Source organism: Falco cherrug, chromosome 8, assembly GCF_023634085.1.
Source record: "Falco cherrug isolate bFalChe1 chromosome 8, bFalChe1.pri, whole genome shotgun sequence".
Taxonomy (NCBI): Eukaryota; Metazoa; Chordata; class Aves; order Falconiformes; family Falconidae; genus Falco; species Falco cherrug.
Window position 1 is genome coordinate 36,869,006 of NC_073704.1, and position 20,313 is coordinate 36,889,318.

Sequence of the window (20,313 nt, forward strand, 5' to 3'; positions counted from 1 at the left end):
GTGAAAGGCCCAATTTTAAGGTGATGGCTTGAGGAGGGAGAGCAAACCCTCACCCACATCACATGGGCAATTCACAGGGTGCAGCCGTGGGGGAGCGCATCCCACCCACCCGAGGCTGCTGTACCTGCCAAGGCTACCTCAAAGGCATGGTGAGGGTGGGGGCTGCGAAGACATGGACCCCTTCACCTGCGGCAGAGAGGTCCCCCAGGGCACCCCGCTTTGCAAGGGCTTCAGCTCATGAGCAGCAGGAGCAAGGAGGTGGCTGTGGCCTTGCAGCTAGCCCCTTTCCCCCCCAGGAGGATGTCAGCACCTGTGGCCACGTGTGTGTGCATGCAAAGCTTTGGAAATTTCCATTTTAATAAAGGCAACCTTGGAGGAGCGTGAGCAATAACCTGTCTGCTCTTTGGCACTGACAGTTAGGTTGTCCTGCAAAATGAGATTTTGTTACCCCAGCACAGCAATCTTGTTATCAACTCCAGCTTACATCAGCGTGCTTTATTAGAAGACAGCAGAACTAATTCTTTAGACATTAAGCAACATCTAGCTTCTGCTTTTATCAGGCTGGCTGAGTGTGATTAAATCAAATCCAGAGGTAAGCCCAATAAACTCCTGGATCTCTGGGCTCAGATATTTGGTCCACCCACAGATGCTCTGAAGTCTGGTGACAGGATAGAAATTAGGTCTTCCCTGCCCAGCCTTTCCCACTCTTGCTGCCTCTTGAAAATCCAGTTTCCTACATCTGACCCATTGTACTTTGGGCTCTCAGGTTTTATTAAGGCAGGGGGATCCATCCCCTGCCTGTTCCCAAGCTCATGTTGCTCAGCTGTGACTCCACGCTTGAATCCCTGCTCCAAAGGGATGGATCTTCACCCCAGTGGGGGCTGCTACAGCTGTGCACGTGATGGATGGTCTATTCCGGCACTCCCATCCCTTCCAAGATAAAATCAGCATCACACAGCTGTCATCATGTGTAACCAGCAGCCAGTCCCAATATCCTGCTTGCACCCAGCTTTTTTGTCAACTTAGATTGCACTTTCATCCCTGAAGGCATCAATTGATTAAGCAGTTATCACAGCTCTTCTATATCTTCAGTGGAGAAATTTATGCTGCTATTCCCACTTCTACCATGGGACTGACGAGGCTGTTGGAGCTTATGGATCAGCACAACGTACAGGAAACCCCACGTTACTGCTGGACATGGCTGGTGGCCACCCCGGGGAGCATGTGCCAGGGCATGTTCCCCTGCGCCTTTCCTCCTTCAGCAAGGGCTGTCTCCCTGCAGCGCTTGCAGCATCCCTGAAAGAAAAAATGGTAGTGATTCATTTGGCCCAAGACTGTAACATTTAATTCCTTTCTCCTCCTTCCCAGAGTATAAATCTCCAGCCAAAACCCTTGCAGATTTACTCCAGAGAAGGAAATAATCTGCAGATGCTGACTTTTCCCAGCTCTTGCCTCACCTAAGGGGCCAGTGACAACTACTTGGGTCCTTGCCAGGTTTCTGGGTGGACTCGTCTTACTCACAGCTTTGTGTTTTAATATTATCCCACAACACTGTTGGCCAAGTATCTACAGAGCTGTGAATTGTCCCCTGAGCTGTCATGACAGAGAGATGTTTAATGCACAATAGCTATTATTTCCCAAATATTGATGCCCTCAAGGCTTGTGGGTTCTCCTTTCAATAACTCAGCCTCCTGCCATCTAGGACAGTGCTGTATATAAGAGGACGTATGGTAAAATGGCACAGGAGGTGATTTTTCTTTTCTAAGCATTGATATTAAACAGTGTAAAACCACATTAATGAAGAAAGACCATAGATCTGCCTGGGGGCAATGTACAAGCTTCTCTGCAGGATTTCATTTTGCAGAATGATGCCAGCCCTTGGCCTGGCTCCTGCTCTTCCCTGCTGGCTCGTAGCCTCTGGCTCAGTGCAGCCCTGCCCTGGGCACAGGTGCATCTGCAGGGCATCATACAGACACCGTTGGGAAGGGACGGGGCTGGGGGCAAGGGAAGTGAGGTCCAGGTAGTGGTGCAGCATCCCCTCTCCCCATTTACCCTGCACCATGGTAGCACTGAGCCCACGTCAGAGTGAAACGACTGGGATTTGGCTTAAAGCTCACAGAATATGTCTCCAGGGGAAATTAAAGAAGCAAATTAACAGCAGCATCTTTTATTTTCATAAAGCACTTAAAAGCACCAGATGCATATAATCTGTATTTTTGGCTCTCTAAACTTAGGCTTTCATTTTAAATGGCAACTGGCGCTTGGAAAATTCATATTTAGTGGATGGCACAGGGAGAAAAGCATGGACCAGATGCACTGAGTTTATTTTCTTTTGACCAACTTGCACAGCTCTGGTGATGCCAATTAATCTGGATTTCCAGAACTGCAGAGAAAACCAGGAAAACAGAAACCACCACTGACCTTGCTATTCAGCTATGTTTGAACAGGAGTGCTTATCGCTGGTATGGAGCCAGGACAGGGCTTTGCACAGCATTGCACGGCCACCGCTGCAGCAGGGCTTGCACCCACAGCCCATGTGAGAGCCATTGCTGCAGAACCAGCATTTGCTGGGACACTGCAAGCCAAGAGGAGCTGGCTCAATTCATAGCTGTCTGACAGAGTAGCTGGGGTTTCATTTTCCTTAAAATGCCTCTTGAAGTCGTGATTGTCAATTTCAAATGGAAAAACAGTTGTGGGTCTGCTCATCCCTCCTGCATGGCTTTGGCATTGCTGTTTGCCAAGGGTCTTTGTCTTTGGATATCCTTCCTTCAAAGTCGTTTGGAAATGGTGCTGTGTATGGAGAGAGAAGAAAATGCAGCGGTTATTGCCTTCCCACACCCTCATTGTTCTAGCTGAACAAGTTTAAATGTTGATATGAAATCTTTCTTTCCATAAACTTTCAACTAAACTTCCAACTACAGCCATTCTTCCTGTAACTGTGCTTTGAAAGCTTTATTATTAACATTACTGGTATTCTTTTACATGACTTTTGTAATGTGAACAGTTAATTTCTCCATCTATGTCCAGAAGGAAAACGTCTTCATTTAACTCAAAAAAATTCCTTCTCACTAAACATGAAGGAACAATGAATAATTTGAGGCACACATAGAGCAAATATTTTATTAACGCTCCGAACACCAAAACACAGTGTGATAGCAGACCTGGGTCAATGTTTTTTTCGCTCTTGTGTTCCCTGGGATAAAACTTTTCCAAACAGGGCTGTGGAGGGTGCACGCAGCTCAGAAAATGCTTCCCACTGCTTCAGCCCTGGAAAGTAAGGGATAAGCAAAATCTCAGCTGCTGGCAAGAAAACCAGCTAAAAAGCAAGGTAATCTGTAATGGTAGGCTTCTATGGGCAAACTGTAAATGATCCCGCACGTCACCACGTGCCACACACTGAGACAACTATTTCCAATTTGTCAAGAGCTGCATTTCTTCTATACCAGTGGCAGGGCTTTATTTTTCATCCGGAGTCTTAATTAACACATCGATAGAGCTCTGTGTTTAAACGCTCCCGGGGCACTGGTGGCCGTGCCAGGTGTGTCCCGGGGGATGGCTGGGGGATGGCTGGTGGGCACCATGCGGAAGGCACCGGGTGGATGTGGCAGGCAGGGTTTGAACTGCCCGCTCTGCCTCTGCAGGCAGCCGCCACCGCACGAGGCTAGGATGGTGCTCGCTCCTTTTTCAGGCAGCAAAACCTCCTCCACGCTGCCACGTCGCAGCCCCGGGGGTGGGACAGCAGCAGCTGCCGGGAAGGTGGCCGGCCGGGAGCGTGTCCCAAGCACCGCAGTGGCATCGCGCCGTGGGAGCCCACGACCCCGAGAGGCACAGCCTGCGCGCGTGTAAGTATGGCTGCGGCGAGGCGAGCACAAGCTTCACAGATCGCATTCAACTCCTGCGAGAGGGATCCGTGTTTTGCTGGTGTTCAGCAACAAGGCGTAATCCTCTGCTAATCAGCCCAAGCTCCGGCTGCAAATACTTGACGGCTGAGGGCAGGGTCACTTTGTTCTCTGGCTTCCTGGGGAAGGTTTAAAGGGTTTTGCAGGGAGCATAAAGCAGGTTTAATTCTGCTGGCGCTGGTGTAAACCAGGGTTGGAACAAGTAACCGCAGTGTAAACACTGAGTCTGGTTTTGCAACTCCTCAATCTTTTTAGGGAGCTACATATAAATCTGGATTATGGCTGAAGGGAAGATGTGCAAGAGAACATTATTATCCAAAAGTTTCTATCAGCCTGATCCAGAAAAAAATCCTTTTCTTCCTTTTCTTTACTCATTTTTAAAGTTAACTGGCTGCCGTTCAAACAGCAAAAACCATCAGGAAATAAATAGAGCACATTCAAACAGGCAAAATCGTAATGAAATAAATGAGACAAATTCCGTGAACTGCACCTAACATGAAAATGAATCTCAGCTGCTCATTAGAGACTGCTGAGCAGGGGACGTGGGCAAATTAAATCATGGGAAGCAGAGGGAGGCATAGAAAAAAGGTTGATTATCTAAATCTCCTCTTATTAACTGCAAAATATTTTTTCAAGATTGAAGACGGTAAAATTTGTTAGTGGCAAGTAGCAAAGCCTCTATGCACTTAAAGTAAAAAGCGAGGAGCTGGGCAGAGCAGAGGAATGGGTAAACAGGGCATATACCGACCGCTTTATCTTCAGGGTGGGTTAGCAGCGAGGAATTCTCACCTGACATACATCCAGGTGTTTGCTTCCTTATGCTCTCTGGCAAAATACATCCTTGCTTTCCCGAGGTTAATTGGGATTTTGCCGTATGGGCAAAGAGGGGGCCATGGGTCGGAGGCTGAGGCGCAGCAGCGGAGCCGGTGGGTGGCGTGGGCAGCGTGCTGCCTGTGGGCGAGTGGTGGGTGATGCCTGGGCCATCGCCCCCCACCTGACAGAGTCAATCCAGCTGTGGTTTGTTGGTCTGTCTGATGCACGGGCCAGGTCACCTGTCTTATCTAACGCACCAGGCTTGCTGAAGCAGGCGGTGGGGGGGAAAGCTTTGCGGCTGGGGAGGTTGTCACCTTCCTGTGCCACTCTGACCGGTCTCGTGGGCATCTGAGATCCAGCAAAGTTTTTAAAGCTCTGCCATCTGTTTGTTACCAGGCCTTTTTCATCATTGCTTTTTAACATACTCATTTTTGCTGTTTTTTCCCTTGAAAGCACTTTGCTGTCTGAGAGGGTGGGGAACGGGGAGCATGCCAAAAGCCAGGTATGCCTCGGTGGTGGTATGGGTGGAATATCATACCGTGGCTCCTGCTTCAGAGGTCACCACTGCTCTTCAGGACTTCCCCAAGTACAGCAATGAGCAGGCATTGCTAATTGATCTAATGGCTCTTGTAGCAGCATGCACTGGAGAAGGTGCACTGCTTCCAACCTTCACTGTTCATCTTCCTGCAGGAGCCTTTGGGACATGTGGAGATGTGGCTCATGGGCTGCAAACCCGAAGCATGTCACAACCTGGACGTTGGCATGAGCAGCAAAGGAAAGCTGGCAAAGCTAAGCATTTTATGCTACGGTCGAAGAGGGGGCAGGAGGAGGAGCTGAGGAACTGCAGCTGCTCAGCATGAAGGCTGTCCCTAGAAATCATCCTTCAAGAAGGAGTGAGAGCCAGGAAGAGAATAAGACAATGGCCAGGCAATGTGGAGATGTCAGGGAGAAACTGTGCCAAACCCACCTTTCTGCCGGCGGTGTAGCAGCCCAGCTGTACAGGGGAGAAGGAGGTGTTCCTGTACAGGGGCTTTAGGGCTGCACCATCTTCTGTGACATTCTCATAAACAAGGGAGGAAGACGTGGCCTTGATGAGACAGCTATTGGGTGGGTGGGAAAATGGTTGCACAGTTAGTCAGGAAAATGATCAGCAGTTCAGTGCCAGAAAGGGAGGTAATGGCGAGTAGGAACCGGAGCCCACTGCTCTTCTGTGTCTCTGTTCGTGATTTGGAGGAGAGACAGGACAGTTGCTATTTGATCTGCAGCTCAGAGGGACTTGAGCACAACAGAGGGCAGAATTACAGTCCAAAGGGACAACACTAGTCTGGAAAAAGTCCATGGTTTCTATTTCAGTGGTCAGGCTGGTAAGTGAAGGCAAGGGGCAGGGGGGTCCCGGTGGGGTGAGGAAAGCTGTCCAGGCTGCGCTGGGAGCCAGGGGATGTCTGTGCGTGGGAGGCTTTCACCCTTGGCTGCTGTGCTTCAACAACAACAGGGCTTGGCTGGAGACAGTCCAAAGGCAGCGATAAAAATAACAAGAGGTGGCTGGGCTATAACCTCTGCTGGAAAGCCAGAGGAGATGGGTTAAGAGACGCTGGGGAGATATGGTGCAGTACTTAAGCACAGGACTTGTGAGGAGGAGAAGGGTTCCTCTTTCTCCTTGCCAGTTATGACAAGACATGGTGGACTTAAGCTGTGGTTTAAGAGGGGATGAGCACATCTTTGTGCACTTTCCAGGGTACAGCCCAACATTTCCCGATAGCACACCCTGCCTCCCCCGGCTCCCGACTGTATAAGCTGGGTTTAGCACAACATCCATTCCTGTAGCTCACATGACTTTCCTGAATTAAGTACTTAGCCCGTGGGAATCACACCATTATCTTCAGAGAAACTAGAAAAATAAAGAGTGCATTATAAGGTTTTTATTGTTTTCACCCTACCGTCAACATTCCCTTTAAGAACATCAAAAGATTAAAAAAGCAGATAGAGACATCTGCCAGCATCTCTGGAGATGTGTGCTGCACTTTCTTCTAATCCAGACCAAGTCTTTGGAGCCTCTCCATGCCTTCAAGAAATAGGGGAATTTTTCTTTTATTTAAGAACTGTCTAAAGACCCTTTTACTGGGTTTTAACAAAGCCCTGTGTCAGCACAGTTAAAAAGTGTTGGCATTTCCTCTGCGCAGATTAAAGATGACATATCACCCTTTGCTGCTCAAACCTGATTTACAGCTTCTATTGCAAAATTGCATAATACTTTTTTAAGTGCTCTAAGGCGCAGTGGCAGGGGCGAGGACACAGAGCAAAGTCTGGGCGCATGCTGGTTTGTACCTCTGCAGCATTTGCTATTCCTTCTCTAGGTCTGAAAGAAAAGCTGCAGGGAGCCACCTTCCCCTCCAGCACCCTTCTGCCCCCCAGCATGGCATCACCCATGAGGAGCCTGTGCACCGACCCTGCCAGATACCTCCAGTCTTTCCGTCTCTTCCTCACGAATTCAACCGAGCACCAGTGCATGCATGGCTTCATACAGAGGCAGCTGCCCGCCGTGATAGCAAGGTAACATGGAGGTGGCCACATGGGGCTGAAGGACAACCCTGGGCATGGGCCCACGGCGGTGACGGGCTCGGCTGAGCTGGGGGGGCTGCCTGCAAAAGACAGATTGCTGCTCCCCGCCGGCCGTCCCATCTGTGGGGCTCTGATAGGGCTTGGCTGGAGTTTTGTTTGTACACGCAGCTGAGCGGCTGCTCTTTGGGCTGGAGCCTGCCTAGCAGCGGGGAGATAAGGCTGGATTCTTTCCTTGCATGCAAATACAGCTTACCCTGAATCAACCCTAAAATAGAGCAACAGATATTATATTCTAACATTAGATTTGGCTGAAAACATCTTTTCAAAAGTAGTTTTTTTCAGGTAATATTTAGGCCCTCTCTGCTATGTCTAAATAATGCTCCTGCTTTGCTGGTGCGTGGGTTTTGATGGAGCCCTCGCTTTGCGGGCTGGCTCGGGCAGCAGGCAGCCGGCATCAAATCCTGCCTGCGGGGAGGCCCTTCTCTGGGCTTGGAGGTTTATGGCTCTGCCAAGACCTTGCTAAGGGATTTTAAGCATGTTACACTCTTCCCTCTTCCTTCCCGTTTTGCAAAATGTAAAACTTCTACAAATAATTGCTCAGCTGCTGTGGTCCTCGAAGCACAGACACAGAGAAGACATGTACCTGCTTCTGCTTGTATGCACATGTAATGAAAGCAGAACTCCCCTGCAAATTGCCATATTAACGGGAAATTGGGAATCTCCAAAGAGCAGAGTTCTGAACCTGGTCCCTCCTGCCAGCTCACCGGCACACCTGTACATGTGCAGGTTGCATTTGATTTTGTTCTGCAGATTGTAGTCTTCATGGGATCTCCAGTGCTTCGCGCAATGCATGTAACCCTCTCTACCGGGAAGCTCTCCTAAAACACAGAAATAATGTTTTTCAGTATTGGAAACGGGAAGTCTACAATCAATATTCTGAGCGTTGGTGGTGGAGCAGGTATGCTATGGACTTCAATATCAATGTGCTTTTACCTTTTTTTTCAAGAATAGAGGATTAAAATTTGCAGAAAGGAGCCAAGTGGGAAACAAGTCTTCTCTTGAAAAGCTCCGGGGGACAGATGGTGTTAGCTGGTGTGTGGCCACATTGCCTAAAAACAGCTTGTGCCTCCTCACCCTGATACTTGCATGTCCTCCACGAGAAACCTTCTTCTGCACCATTGCTCCTCAAGGATAGGGAAAGGCTTGACCTGCCCCATAGTGTTTCTATGCCAAAAAAAAGTGCCATAATCTCTTAGATTCCTCAGATTATTAAATTTTTACTGGCATTGAAATTATTTTCCCCTGTAACTATTTACTGAGGTGATAACTCCTCACCATCGCTGCCTCCTGCCTTGGCTGACTTCTGTTTTGCCTGTATCCTCCGGGATCTACCCTCCCCCACAGCACTGGAGCTGAATGTAAGCTCCAGAAGAAATCCAAAGAGATCAGAAAGAGTGTCTTATCTGAAGTTCACTGGGTGGAAAAACAATACCAATAACATCGAGTGGATGCTTTTCATTAAGTTCTTCCTTAAGTTCCCCCATAATTAAAGTCTATGAATTTTCTAATTCTGCTCTGCCCATTAAGTCATCAAACTTAAATTCTCTATGAACAGTTAATTCAGTTTGAATGCTTTAGTCATACTATCTCCAAAGACTAATCTCAGCCTTGTCAATCTCTCCTAATAAGTAAAAATAATTGTATGTAAATGGTGGGTATTATTTATAAAACAGGCAGTGTGACAGAGCAGGAACATCGCTTTCCAAACAAAGAAAACCATTCTTCTGCTCCCAAAAATGTTGGTTTTGACAGGAACGCTTTAGGCAGGTGAGGTACAACTCCCTAACCAGGGATGCTCCAGCTTAGCATGATGGACATTCAATAACATGCAGGCAAAGCTCATTTTGTGATGCAAAACCCCCAAAATTACCAGACCCTTGCTGCTTTCTGCCTTGTTCAGGTCGTGGGTCCTCGGGTGGTCAGGAGGGAGCAGCTTCCCAAATCCCTAGCTAACCCTGGCTGGTGTCGGAGGGCAGTGATGGAGCTGCTGCCCTGGCCTCACCTGCCCCTGCGCTTCGCAGGGAGAGAGCACGGAAGGGAAGTGTTTCTTTTCCACTTTCCCACCTCGAGAGACAAGCAAACCATTTAATGTAGCATCATATCCCATTACACACGCCCATATACAGTGCCTGTCTTCGCCTACAGCCTCTGCCTTATTAAGTTCACACTCCAGCGCGCAGCACTCTGTACCTTTAAAAACCATAAAAGTCATCAACACTGCTATAAAGTAGCAACTGTGCTATAAACTATCCCGTTACGTAAAACGTTTAATTAGAAACTTAATGGTGAACATAGTGGTAGCCTTTAAAAGGTAATTGTGTTGGAGAGTTTAAATAATTCGGATAGCCTAATTGCCAAATTGTTGATAATGCAAGCTGCCACAGATTTGACTGTAAAATGCCTCAGGACACTTGTTTGCATATAAAAGAGCTAACTGAAGTCAATTAAGGCTGTGGATTAAATTATGAATCAAAAGGGGTGTTTTTTCTGGTTAAAAGCAATACAAGGGTGGTTTGGCCACAGAAGAGTGGAAAGGAATATATTAACCTATGTGCATATGGAAATGCAAAATTAAAATTATTTTTTTATTAGGACCTGCACGCCTTTTCCAAGGGCTAATCCATTTTACAGGAAGTTGGTAAAGCAACCAAAAATCAAAATATTGCAGTAGCTCATTACAAAACCTGTGTTCCCAAATTTTACCACGGCAGCCTGTGGATGACTGGCTTTGCTCTGATTTTTCAGCAGAATGCAGGGTTTGCAGTGACAGCAAAGCTGCATCTATTTATCTTACTTCAGAAATTCAATTTCCCTCCCTCAAGGAACATGCTTGCACAGATGCCATGTAAATTTTGGTGTTATCAGTTGATTTAAGAAAGACACGTAAGTCTGAAAAAATTGAACTCTTCCTCACTTTTTATGTTAAATTCTCAGGGCTTAAATGAGCCAGTGAGACCTGGGCTGGGGTGCCTGATTTTGACCCGAGGTGATGTGTGGTGGAGCCAGGAGCAGGCAGAGATCTCCTTGTAGTCAAAGGGACCTTCCTGGGGGAGGACCTGGTGTGCTGGGTTGAGCTCTGGGGAACACATTATGGCTATTTAATCCCCAATATTTTCCTTTTGTACCTCACATCTTCTGTGTAAGTGAGCTAACACTAAAGTGGCAGGAGCCCAGGGGCACTGAAAATCATGAGGGTGGGCAGAGGCTGTGCAAATACCATGGGGGCCATCCCTGCACGGTCCCTCAGCAAGGGCCTGTCTGGCTGTCAGGGTTTGCTGGATGATCTTCCATTCAGTACAGAATTTTTTGTTAATTTGCAGGGATTTTTATGATATGGTATTATAAAAGTTCAATATTTGTTGGTAACATGACCCCTGGCTCTATATTATTTGCCACCAATACCCTCTGTCTCACTCTTTCTACCATAATTTATTCTTCTGTTATTTTTTTTCCACCTAAAATTTATTCAAGCACAACAGGCAGACATGAGCCTTAAGAAAGCTAAGCAAGCCAGCGTGATGCTGTCCCTGGACACGTGTCTCAGCAGGAGCATCAGCTCCTTGAGCTTCCTCTATTGTGGATGGGGAAAGGTGACCAAGAGCAATGGCAGCTCATTTTAAATTTTGAAATGTTGGATCTATTGGTACTTCCCACAGTAAAATAATTGTATCTGGCCTGAACAATGTCCAGAGAGAACTACTCCTCCCCAAAAAAGTACAGTCAGCTCTGGGGTGTTCTGTAAACAGGGGTTAGATAAATACAAATGGTATGTGTAGTATTCGTCATACTTATGGAACAAGTCACAGGACACTTAAAGACAAACAGATATAAAGGTTGTTTCTGATTCCAGTGTAAACACATACTCTTTTCTCCCTCACCCACATGCCCTGGTAACCAGTGAGGTGCTTGGCTAACAATGCTATTACTGATCCTAAGAAATCCTGTCAGGTCCACTGGTGACGGGACCGTCAGGACTGGTGCTGTCAGAGCCACTGAGGATCCTCCCCAGCAGGTTAGCCCATGTCCACAAAACATGAGCTCAGGCCATGCATGACTGTGTCTGGTTTTCCCTTGGCACTGATGGTGGTAGTCAGAGAGGAGGAATGAGGATAGCTGGGACTGGTATTTATATTTTTCTCAAACCCTAGAGCTAAATCTTCAGGGACAATCTGCTAAGAATACAAAGCAGCTACATGTGCCTGTGTGGTTTGTTTTCCATACCTGAATGGCAGGCATAGGTCTTCAAGACTGGGGATGTGATGGTGGTGGAGGTAACACTTGCCTGAGCTTTGCTTTCACCTTGTGTTTCCTGTCTCCCGCTTCCCTAGGTGAGATCGACCTGCTGGTCCTCTCAAAAGTACAAGCCAGATATCCAGGGGTCCCCATCAACAATGACGTGATAGAGCCGAGTGCTGACCAAATCTGCAAGTACAAAGGTATTTTTACTTTAAATAAATTGAATTTACATTCAGTATGCTAAATGCATTAAAAAGAGTTGAACACTGCATGACCCCACATTCAAATGCTTTTTTGTCAGAACTGGCTCTTAAAAGTTAAAAAAACTCACTGTTTTATGCTTTTTTTGCCATCACTGCTCTTCAACAATCTTCAGTCTCATTGCAAAGAACTCTGTGTGGCAAACACTTGGGCTGGACAGACTTTAAAAGCTAAGCAAGGTGGGAACTGATGAATGATTTTATGGGAATAGAGTAAAATCCCCACATTTCAGAAAGTTCTTCCTCCTTCAACTTGCACTGAATCAGGATCTTCCTCAACATCAAAGGGAAAATTCTCCCTCGTGGTAATTCTCGCATATCTTAAAAATCGTTTCCAAATAACAAATTGCTAAACCTCATGGTGTTGCACTAAATTAGTTACCATCCTTTGAATTAGAAAACATGGAAAGGAAAACAAGATGGATAGAAAAGATGTCGTTAGAGCTTGTTTCCTTCCACCAGCCCAAAGGTCTGAGCACCACCGATGAAGGAAAGCCAAGCATTTTCCAGGGAGGATTGAATGTTAGGCAGGAGTGCTTCAGGCAAATTGCCCTACAAATCGAGCATTAAATATCAATCCACAGTTTGATTATCACTGGATTAACACCTACCAGGCTTTACCTTAGCAGGTCATTATGGTCTTGTAGGGAGATGACACCAGCTACAGCGCCGCAGGCGGTGAGCAGTACCTTGCCAGAAAGCAGCTGCTGGATGGATGGACGTGGCAGTAATGAATGAACCTCCTCAGCAGCCTGTGCTGCTGGAAATGCTCCCAACTAGTAAATACCAGGCTGTAAAACTACACTGTAAATTTCCAACTCTCGCTCTTGCTTAAGTCCTTAAAGAAGCATTCCCAGTATGGAACAACTGGTGGAAGTCAAAGGGGAAAAAACCCAATATGGTAACAATCCCTTTCTCCCTGTAGTGGGGGAGTTTGATGTCTCTGGAGGTACCAAAGGCTTCCACGAAACGCATCATTTTTTTTCTATCTGCCTCTGTATCACATGGAACTGATCTTTGAAAAGATGGCTTGTGCAAAATCCCAGGAACTTTTACATCGCTCCAGACTGAGATACTAAAGGATGGGCAACAGAGCATCTGCTCTGTTGATAAGACAGTTCTGGCACTTGCCCATAGCATTTCTGTGCTGTCTGGGCAGTGGACCACAGGTGTGTGGGGCTGGATTTGCGCTGAATTTTCCTAGTGGTCCTACCACCTACCACCACTGGCAGTCCTAGCCTACTTCCGTGAGTTTCTTTCCAGAAGAAAGTCAAAGAAAATACGAGACGTTGTCCTTATTTTAAGTTTTATGCTAAACCAGAAATGAAATATTAATCTGAATTTCTTTCTTTAAACTTTCTTATTTGGTAATTAATCATGTCCCCAGTAGGTATCATTAATTAGGTTTCTCAGCCCTAAGAATTTCCAGGGAGAATTGGAAACATTATCTGCGCCTCCAAGGATTCAGTAGTTATGCTTTCTGCCTAACCAGATACTTTCTCCTTGGGAAGGAGAAGCCAAGCTCACAAGAGAAACTTCATACTGGGATGTGCAGTGATGACAAGCTGAGGTTTCTCTTAGGTTGCATCACACAACAGAGGAACTCCTCAAAGCCCTGTGGCCAGGCTGTGCCTTTCCCTCTTTTCTGGTCCGTGTCCAGGTGAAGTTCCTTGGTGACCGTGGCTGGGGTGCTGGTGACCCCACAAGCTGGGTTGAACCCAGGAGAAAGTTCAGGAAAACTTTTCAAAATGGTTAGTGTGATACATTTTGGCTTCAGATGAACCTTTGGGCAGAAACTTCCCACAATCAGGATGAGTTTGCCCTTTCTGAAATTTTGACTTTAAAAGCTCACCCTGGGAAGCAATTCACTTTTCTTTCTAATGCCTCCTCACCGACTCTCTAGCAATTGAATTGAACCAGATTGCACCAGATTATTTGTGATGGTGATATGAACTGCTGCTGGATGAAGCCTGAGTTTAAAACGGCAAATTAAATCTGAACCACAAGCGCTGGGGCCAGTGACTGATAACTGGAAGCGAACAGAATAACAGCAACAGCATCCGAAAGGGGTGGCCCATTTGCAGCCATAACAGAGAGGAGATAAGCGCTGATGGAGCATTTCTCATCTGTCTGATGGGGATATGTCCTAATCAGAGCCCAAAAGGAGAAACATTTTGATTAGTGGTGTAAAGGCGCTGGTCTTAGCAAATCATGTTGTTTTGAACATGTGTTCTGTAGCTAAGGCTCAGTCTGCCTTTGGGCCATTGAAGTTTTAAATTTATGTTAACTCCAGCGAAGCACAGGAATCGCATCAGGGTTAGCTTTGTCCTGGGGCAATCCCGAGCGCCAGGCAGGAGTGCAGTGATATGAGCTCCATATGCCAGCAGATGGACATTAGTATTCCAGCATCCCCTAAATTATGAAATTATCTCTCGGTTTTGCTGCTATAAAAGGCAAAGAAATGCAGTGATGAGCCAGGCCCTTGGTATAACTTATTCCTTGAATCCACTTCTCCAGCTTTCTGCTTTGCTCAGTTGCTGGGTGTGCATTGTATCAAGGTCTGAAAGCACACCATGTGTCACTCTTTATACTAGTCTTTGCTTTAAAACACCATTATCCCTTTCACCTGAAGCAGTTGGCTGAAAGGGTGGGATTTTGAAAAATTATTTGAACACTTCAGAAGCCAAATGTCCAGAAATGGCTCCTTGCCCAGGGAGCAAAGCTCCTTCCCTTTCCCACCATCCCTGTGACACATTTCCAGAGTGAGCCATTTGCTTTCTCTTTCTCGAGCTTTTAATTGTGCTTCTCTCTAAAATAAAACCCCCTTTGATCCATCCTCGAGCCCTGTATTTACTTATTCAGTCTCTGGGGTATCCTTTGCCATGGCCTGGCTTCTGCTCAGCTACGTGGGTCTTGCACGGTACCTAAATGAAGGGTCCATCAGCTCTTCTTGCATTTGCCATCAAATGTGCCCCTTGTGGTCTCCTAACTGGTTATCCCAGCCAACACCTTTTAATTCAGCTTGAGCCAGTCATGAGGAAGAGTTTCTTTCTTTTTTTTTTAATGAGGTAAAGACTAGAAGAGCCCAAATGAGGGTGCAAAGGCAAAAGCATCAGACCCTTTTAAGACTTCATCCTACAAAGACCTTTCTCACATACGGGCTCAAGGTTTTAAATATTCCACTGCTGTGTTCTACTGGCACCAAAACTCTCTACCTAAATATGAGTTTTGGATGTATCAAAGCTCAGAATGGAAATTGGTCCTGTATTTCCAATTGAGATATCACTGTCCTGCCTTCTGTGTTTCAGAGCGTGTGGCTGAGACATCAAACCTTGAGAACGTAAAGTTTACTTGGCATGTGGAGACAGCTTATGAATATGAAAGTCGAATGAATGCAGAGAAGAAGTCTAAAAAATGGGACTTCATTCACATGGTCCAGGTAAAAGTCTCTGCAAAGTAAATGTTGTCAAAGACTTGGCTGTTAAAAGTATGCATGAAGTATGTGACCTCATTATCCACTCTAGGGGGAAGAAAGGTGAGTTTATTTCCCTGTAATTTAAAGTACTTAAGGGTAAATGAACTGCAAAAATGAAAGATGGGTTACAGCAAAGCAACTTTGAGCACAGTAGTCCTATTAACCAGGCTGTGGGTGGCAGTCAACTAAAAATACATTTCAACTAGTGTTTTCAAAGCTCCTTGTCCTCTCCATGAAATTGCCTTTTTATTTCCAAGTTTATGAAAGCCATTACAAGCCACCTTCACTGCTAAGAAAGGCAAATCTCTTCATCCCAGATGAGTGAATGAACATGAGCTTGGTCCCAGGACAGCCAGGAGCAGGCAAGGCAGTGACAGCCCCCAGCGTGCAGTGTGAGCCTGCTGCCCGCTGCTGCGCTAACGTGTCTCGTGGTCCTGCTGCTTTTCTGTCCAAAGTTGCCCCCATTGCATTTCTTTTACCTAGTGGTACCAGTTATAATATCCACTTGGACAGTATTGTGTCTCCGTAAGCATCTCCGCTCTTTCCAGATGCTGTATTACGTGAAAGATGTCCCAGCGACTATCCGGTACTTCCACAGCCTCCTGGAAGCACAGGCGAAGCTCCTCATTATCCTGGTGTCAGGTGAGAGCTGCCCCACCACCATTACACCACATGGCAAGAGCCATGAGGACCTTTGGGATTCCTGTGAGTTCAACACAGGCCAGCTAGAAACCAATGCACGTTTTAATTTACAACACCCTTTATCACCGACAGAGGTGCACTGAGTAACAAATGGTGCCCGCTGATCTACGCCCACTGAACTCTGCACACCACCTATATCTGTGCAGCTCTGTGCTTCAGACTGTAAAGCCGAAGGCTCTGTGGGCCAGCAAACCCGTGCCATGGGCACAAAATGTCTTTTCTCACCTTTTGCCCTTCCCCATCCTATAGCCTGGCCAGTGATGGATGGCAGCAGAGAGCCCTCCAGCAGGCGAGAGGCTCCATCCCACAGCTCTCGCTTGCAAGAGCTCCTTCAGCCTCTGCTATTTTCTGTGAAAGGCTTTTCAGGCTGGGCACCTCATTATCTCACTCCCAGAGACTAATGGCATTAAGCAAACAGCTACAACAGGACTCGGCTGTGCCATACAGCAGGTGTTAGAGCACATATGGTTCATTTTCTTCTCAAACTGCCCATTTCCTTAATATCATCGTTTTGGGTGGAAAAGAGCGTTCTTAGTCTGTTCTTAGGCTCTGTGGCCAAACCAGTGGGAAAATGTGGGAGCGGAGTAAACAACAGCCTTTTAACACTGTGGGCAAGATATGCTAGAGGTAGTGCCATGGTGAGGTCTAGTTTGACTCTAGAAAGCCTTTACCTTGCCACATAAGCCACGGAAATTTTAGTTGTGCAAACAGTTGCATCTCATAGTTTTGTCAAGGATGTTGTTACTTGTTCAGAGGTTTAAGCTTAATTTTTTATTGGATTTGGATATGTCTGCGAACTGTAATGTGTTTGATGAAGTTCCTTTTTTGTGTTCATGAAGCGTCCACCGTGAAGTGACACTTCTCTGACCTGAATTTATTCAAACTATTTTTCTCCAAAGAGTTTTTGGTTTAAAGTGTTTTCAAGCAGTTCACTGCAAGAAATCTGTATTTTAAATGATCTGATTGTAGATGATTTAGAAGAACTGTTCCTGTTCTTTGGCTGAACCAGAATAGATCATAATACAAGACTATTGCTGATTACCTGCGTATAGTTAATTGAAACACTTTTCCAGTTGCTCAGCCTGTCCCTTTGGATATTCGTGAAATATGAATACAGGGAGGAACATGTGTCTATTCAAAATAAATGTGATTAAAAACTTGAATTCATCAAAAGTATTTGAAATCCTCTCTGGGCCAGGTGAGGCTGTGTTTTCTGAGGGAGCAAAAAGGAGCAGAAATTGTTGGGGCCAGCAAGAAAATAGGAGAGAGGAGCAGGGCTCAGAACAGCAGAGAGGAAAAGATGAGGAAAACCTTGGGGGAAAGAAGAGTATCAAGAGAGGGGAAGGGGAATTGCTCTGAAAATGAGCACTGAAGCAAAAAGAGGTACTGAAATATAAGCAGAACAAAGGTAATTTCAAAAAACAAAGGTAATGTCATCTCCAACACAAACACATTAGGATGTGTTAATTAAAAACCAGTCTGGGAGTAGGATTGGTGGGAGAGGGCTTGGTCAGCTGGCGAAGGCTGCAGTCCCTCCTGCCCCGGCCCCGCCGGGAGAGCAGGCAAGTTGCAAGAGCTATGCGGTGTTATTTTTAACATATTTAAAAAATCTGTTTACATCGCCTTGAAAACAAAAGTAGTGCCATATGCTGAGCCTATTGAGAGCTATTATAATAATGCTGCGTTCAGGTAGTGTATAATTGCTCGGCTCAGAGATGGCACTGAGTCACACAACACTGACACCAGCAAATTTTCTGCAATTAGTGCTCTGCATTCAATTTCCACCAGGTGAAAGAAAATATTGTAGCCCCTCTTCTAAACTCCAAACTGTTTATTTGACTATAAATAACTGTTTGCAGATAAAGCATTTGCAAAACCGACGAGCAACTGGTTTTAGTAGTTATGGAGATTTATAGTCATAACTCTCAAGAGCTGCTCATTAGGCTCAGAGTTATTTTCATCCCATCCAGTCATTCTGGGTGACCCTTTTAAAGTGATTTATAGCAGAAATGCTGAATCAGAGATCCAGGCTGAGAGAAAATAAAGATGTGAAGACATACTGGGGGGAGGGTTCACCTTACCCAGCTGGTTTTCTTTGTAAAGGGTCCCTTGAGAAGAGGTGCATGAGCAAGTGTGGGCTTGGCACGGGCTCAGTTCTGGCGGTGATTGCGGTGCTACAGGAGCCTTTTCCTTCCTCATGCTTCACCTTTGCACACCCACACAGTATGCAGCCAAAACGTCCTTCTGGCACGGCTGCGGCAGTCTGCTTGGGGTGAGGGGCAGCCCTCTCGGTGTCCATGCCCAACAGCATGTGATGGGAGCCAAGGCTAAAGGCTGGGAGGATGGTGCAGCTTCATCCTGAGCTCTGTCCATCTCGCCCTTTTCTCCATCACACATCCAGCTGCATGGACAATGTGATGAGAGTTTTGTACCCTACGTATTTCACGTAGCAGAGAGATTGTTTACTGGTACTAAGTAATTCAATGAAGCTCGTGTGTAGCTCAACCACAGGGTAACTACGTGAAGGAATAGTAGAGGACTTGGTCTTCCCAACAGGCAGCTGAAATCTAGGGAATAGTTTAAATCAAGAAGATGGCACCGAATAGCTAGTGCTCAGCATGTGGACACAGGAAAGATGTCCCTGTGAGATACTGCCTATGTGCACGAGGCAGAGGGGTGCAGCGTGTTGGGAGTGGAAGAAGGGAGGATTGGGTGCACTGAGCTGCTCTGGCCTCAGCTGGGGGCTTGGTGGGAGGTGCTGGAGCTCCAGGGTAGGTATGCCCATCTCCTCCTGCAGCCCCAATCCCAAGGCACAGAAGCAGGGAGGCAGATGTCTCCACCACATGTCCCAGCTCTGGAGAGATCCCACTCACAACGAGAACAACTACTGAAAAAACGGATGATCAAAAATTTCTTCAAAGAGTGTTTTTCCTTATTCCTGAGCATTTTTCTTGTGGTTTATCTCTCAGAAACCAGTGGCTGGGAAAATCTGTGGAAGAAGTATGGGTCTTCCTTGCCTTTAGATGATCTCTGCTCTTACGTTTCTTCTGCTGACATCAAAAGGATACTGGATTCAGCCGGGCTGAAGTACCAGGTCCATGAGCTCCCATCCTCCATGGACATAACGAGCTGCTTTGTTGAAGGGAACAAGGATGGGGAGCTGTTGCTGGATTTCCTGACGGAAACTTGTGAGTTTTCAAAAACTGCTCCTCCTGAACTAAAGCGTCAAGTAATGGAGGAGTTAAGAAAGCCTGAATGCAGCGAAGAAAGAGATGGGAAGGTGCTTTTTAATAACAACCTGAGTGTCATAGTGATTGAGCCATGAGTTAACCTCTCCTTGCCTCTTGATCCAAAGCAAATAGCCAGATACGAACTGTTAAAAGCTGAAATACATTTTCCAATATTTTGTACGTGGCTCAGTTAACTTCAGTACTGACATATAATTTTTGGAACCTGTTAAGAAATCAATGTTAATGTCTTTTGTTACAAGTAAACTTTAATATCCAATTAATTCTGCACTAATTATGAATGTGTAAATCACTAAGCAGTTAATTTTGCTTTATCATATGGATGTTGTATAACAGATGTAACTTGCACCAGCCGCTCAGGCCCTGCAGAAACCTGACCGTTTCCTAAGAAATAATCATGAACTGTACATGGTTTCAGTGTCTTCATTTAAAAACTTTCTATGGACCAAATAAAAAAAATTACAACTTCTCAGTGCAGCTGGCAAGAGTAGAGGCTCAGAATGACTGACTGGGTGGGATTTCTTGAGCTTGTGACTTCAAGATCTCACACCTCCAGTTACTGTGAAAGTGGCCTCACACCTTCAGCACGTGCGATGGTTGCTTGCTCCGGCCTCTGCAGCCAGCTCCATCTAATGGAACTGATTCCCTTTTCCTGTATTTTTACTTTGTTTTTATGAGGTTGCATCTGCAGAGTGATTTCTGTACCAGGTCCACGCTGGCACTGCAAGAGGGAAGCAGCTGAGAATGGTTGAGGTGCAGCAGTGGTAATGACCATCCCGGAGAGGTAGATTTCACCAGCGAGCCCTGACCCAAAGCCTTTGCTCGGAACCAGCTACTGCTGTCGCTTTGGCCTTTTTGCTATTTTCATTTAGCCACACAAACCTGCTGGCCACAGCCTTTCTCTAGCCTGGCAGCAAGGGCCATGCATAGCTTGTGAGCTGTGTGACAATGAAGAAGCGAAAAGAAATTCTGATGCCAAACTCACAGGTTTCAGTGGGATTTGTTTCATTTTCAATAGAGTCATGTCAGGTAAAACTGTTCAATATATAGTATACGATGTT

The 20,313-nt window shown here is 46.2% G+C and overlaps 1 protein-coding gene and 1 long non-coding RNA gene across 6 annotated transcripts; one reads left to right on the plus strand and one right to left on the minus strand.

The window, feature by feature from the left end:
- Positions 1-391: 391 nt before the first annotated feature.
- LOC106631569 (uncharacterized) lies at positions 392-5,797 on the minus strand. Its single transcript, XR_001335374.3, has 4 exons — positions 5,680-5,797; positions 3,162-3,267; positions 2,422-2,790; positions 392-1,296 (listed from the first exon to the last, which is right to left on the minus strand). It is a non-coding gene; the product is annotated as an uncharacterized LOC106631569 (long non-coding RNA).
- LOC102055002 (histamine N-methyltransferase) lies at positions 3,700-19,729 on the plus strand. 5 transcript variants are annotated; one of them, XM_027814971.2, is made up of 8 exons: positions 3,708-3,842; positions 5,403-5,605; positions 7,067-7,262; positions 8,177-8,229; positions 11,660-11,767; positions 15,136-15,266; positions 15,851-15,944; positions 18,974-19,729. In XM_027814971.2, the coding sequence occupies exons 2-8, from the start codon at positions 5,569-5,571 to the stop codon at positions 19,327-19,329; spliced, it is 975 nt and encodes a 324-aa protein (XP_027670772.2). In that variant the 5' UTR covers positions 3,708-3,842; positions 5,403-5,568; the 3' UTR covers positions 19,330-19,729. The 5 variants fall into 5 exon arrangements, with proteins under 5 accessions (XP_027670776.2, XP_027670772.2, XP_055575051.1 ...); XM_055719076.1 differs by having other exon boundaries at positions 3,732-3,846; positions 5,406-5,605; XM_027814975.2 differs by lacking the exon at positions 5,403-5,605 and having other exon boundaries at positions 3,700-3,842.
- Positions 19,730-20,313: the final 584 nt, after the last annotated feature.

Coding starts and splice junctions, on each gene's coding strand:
- LOC102055002 (XM_005433181.4), top strand. CDS start 7,024: ATGCTGGTTTGTACCTCTGCAGCATTTGCTATTCCTTCTCTAGGTCTG. Junction 11,768..15,135: donor CCAAATCTGCAAGTACAAAG/GTATTTTTACTT, acceptor TCTGTGTTTCAG/AGCGTGTGGCTGAGACATCA. Junction 15,267..15,850: donor ACTTCATTCACATGGTCCAG/GTAAAAGTCTCT, acceptor CGCTCTTTCCAG/ATGCTGTATTACGTGAAAGA.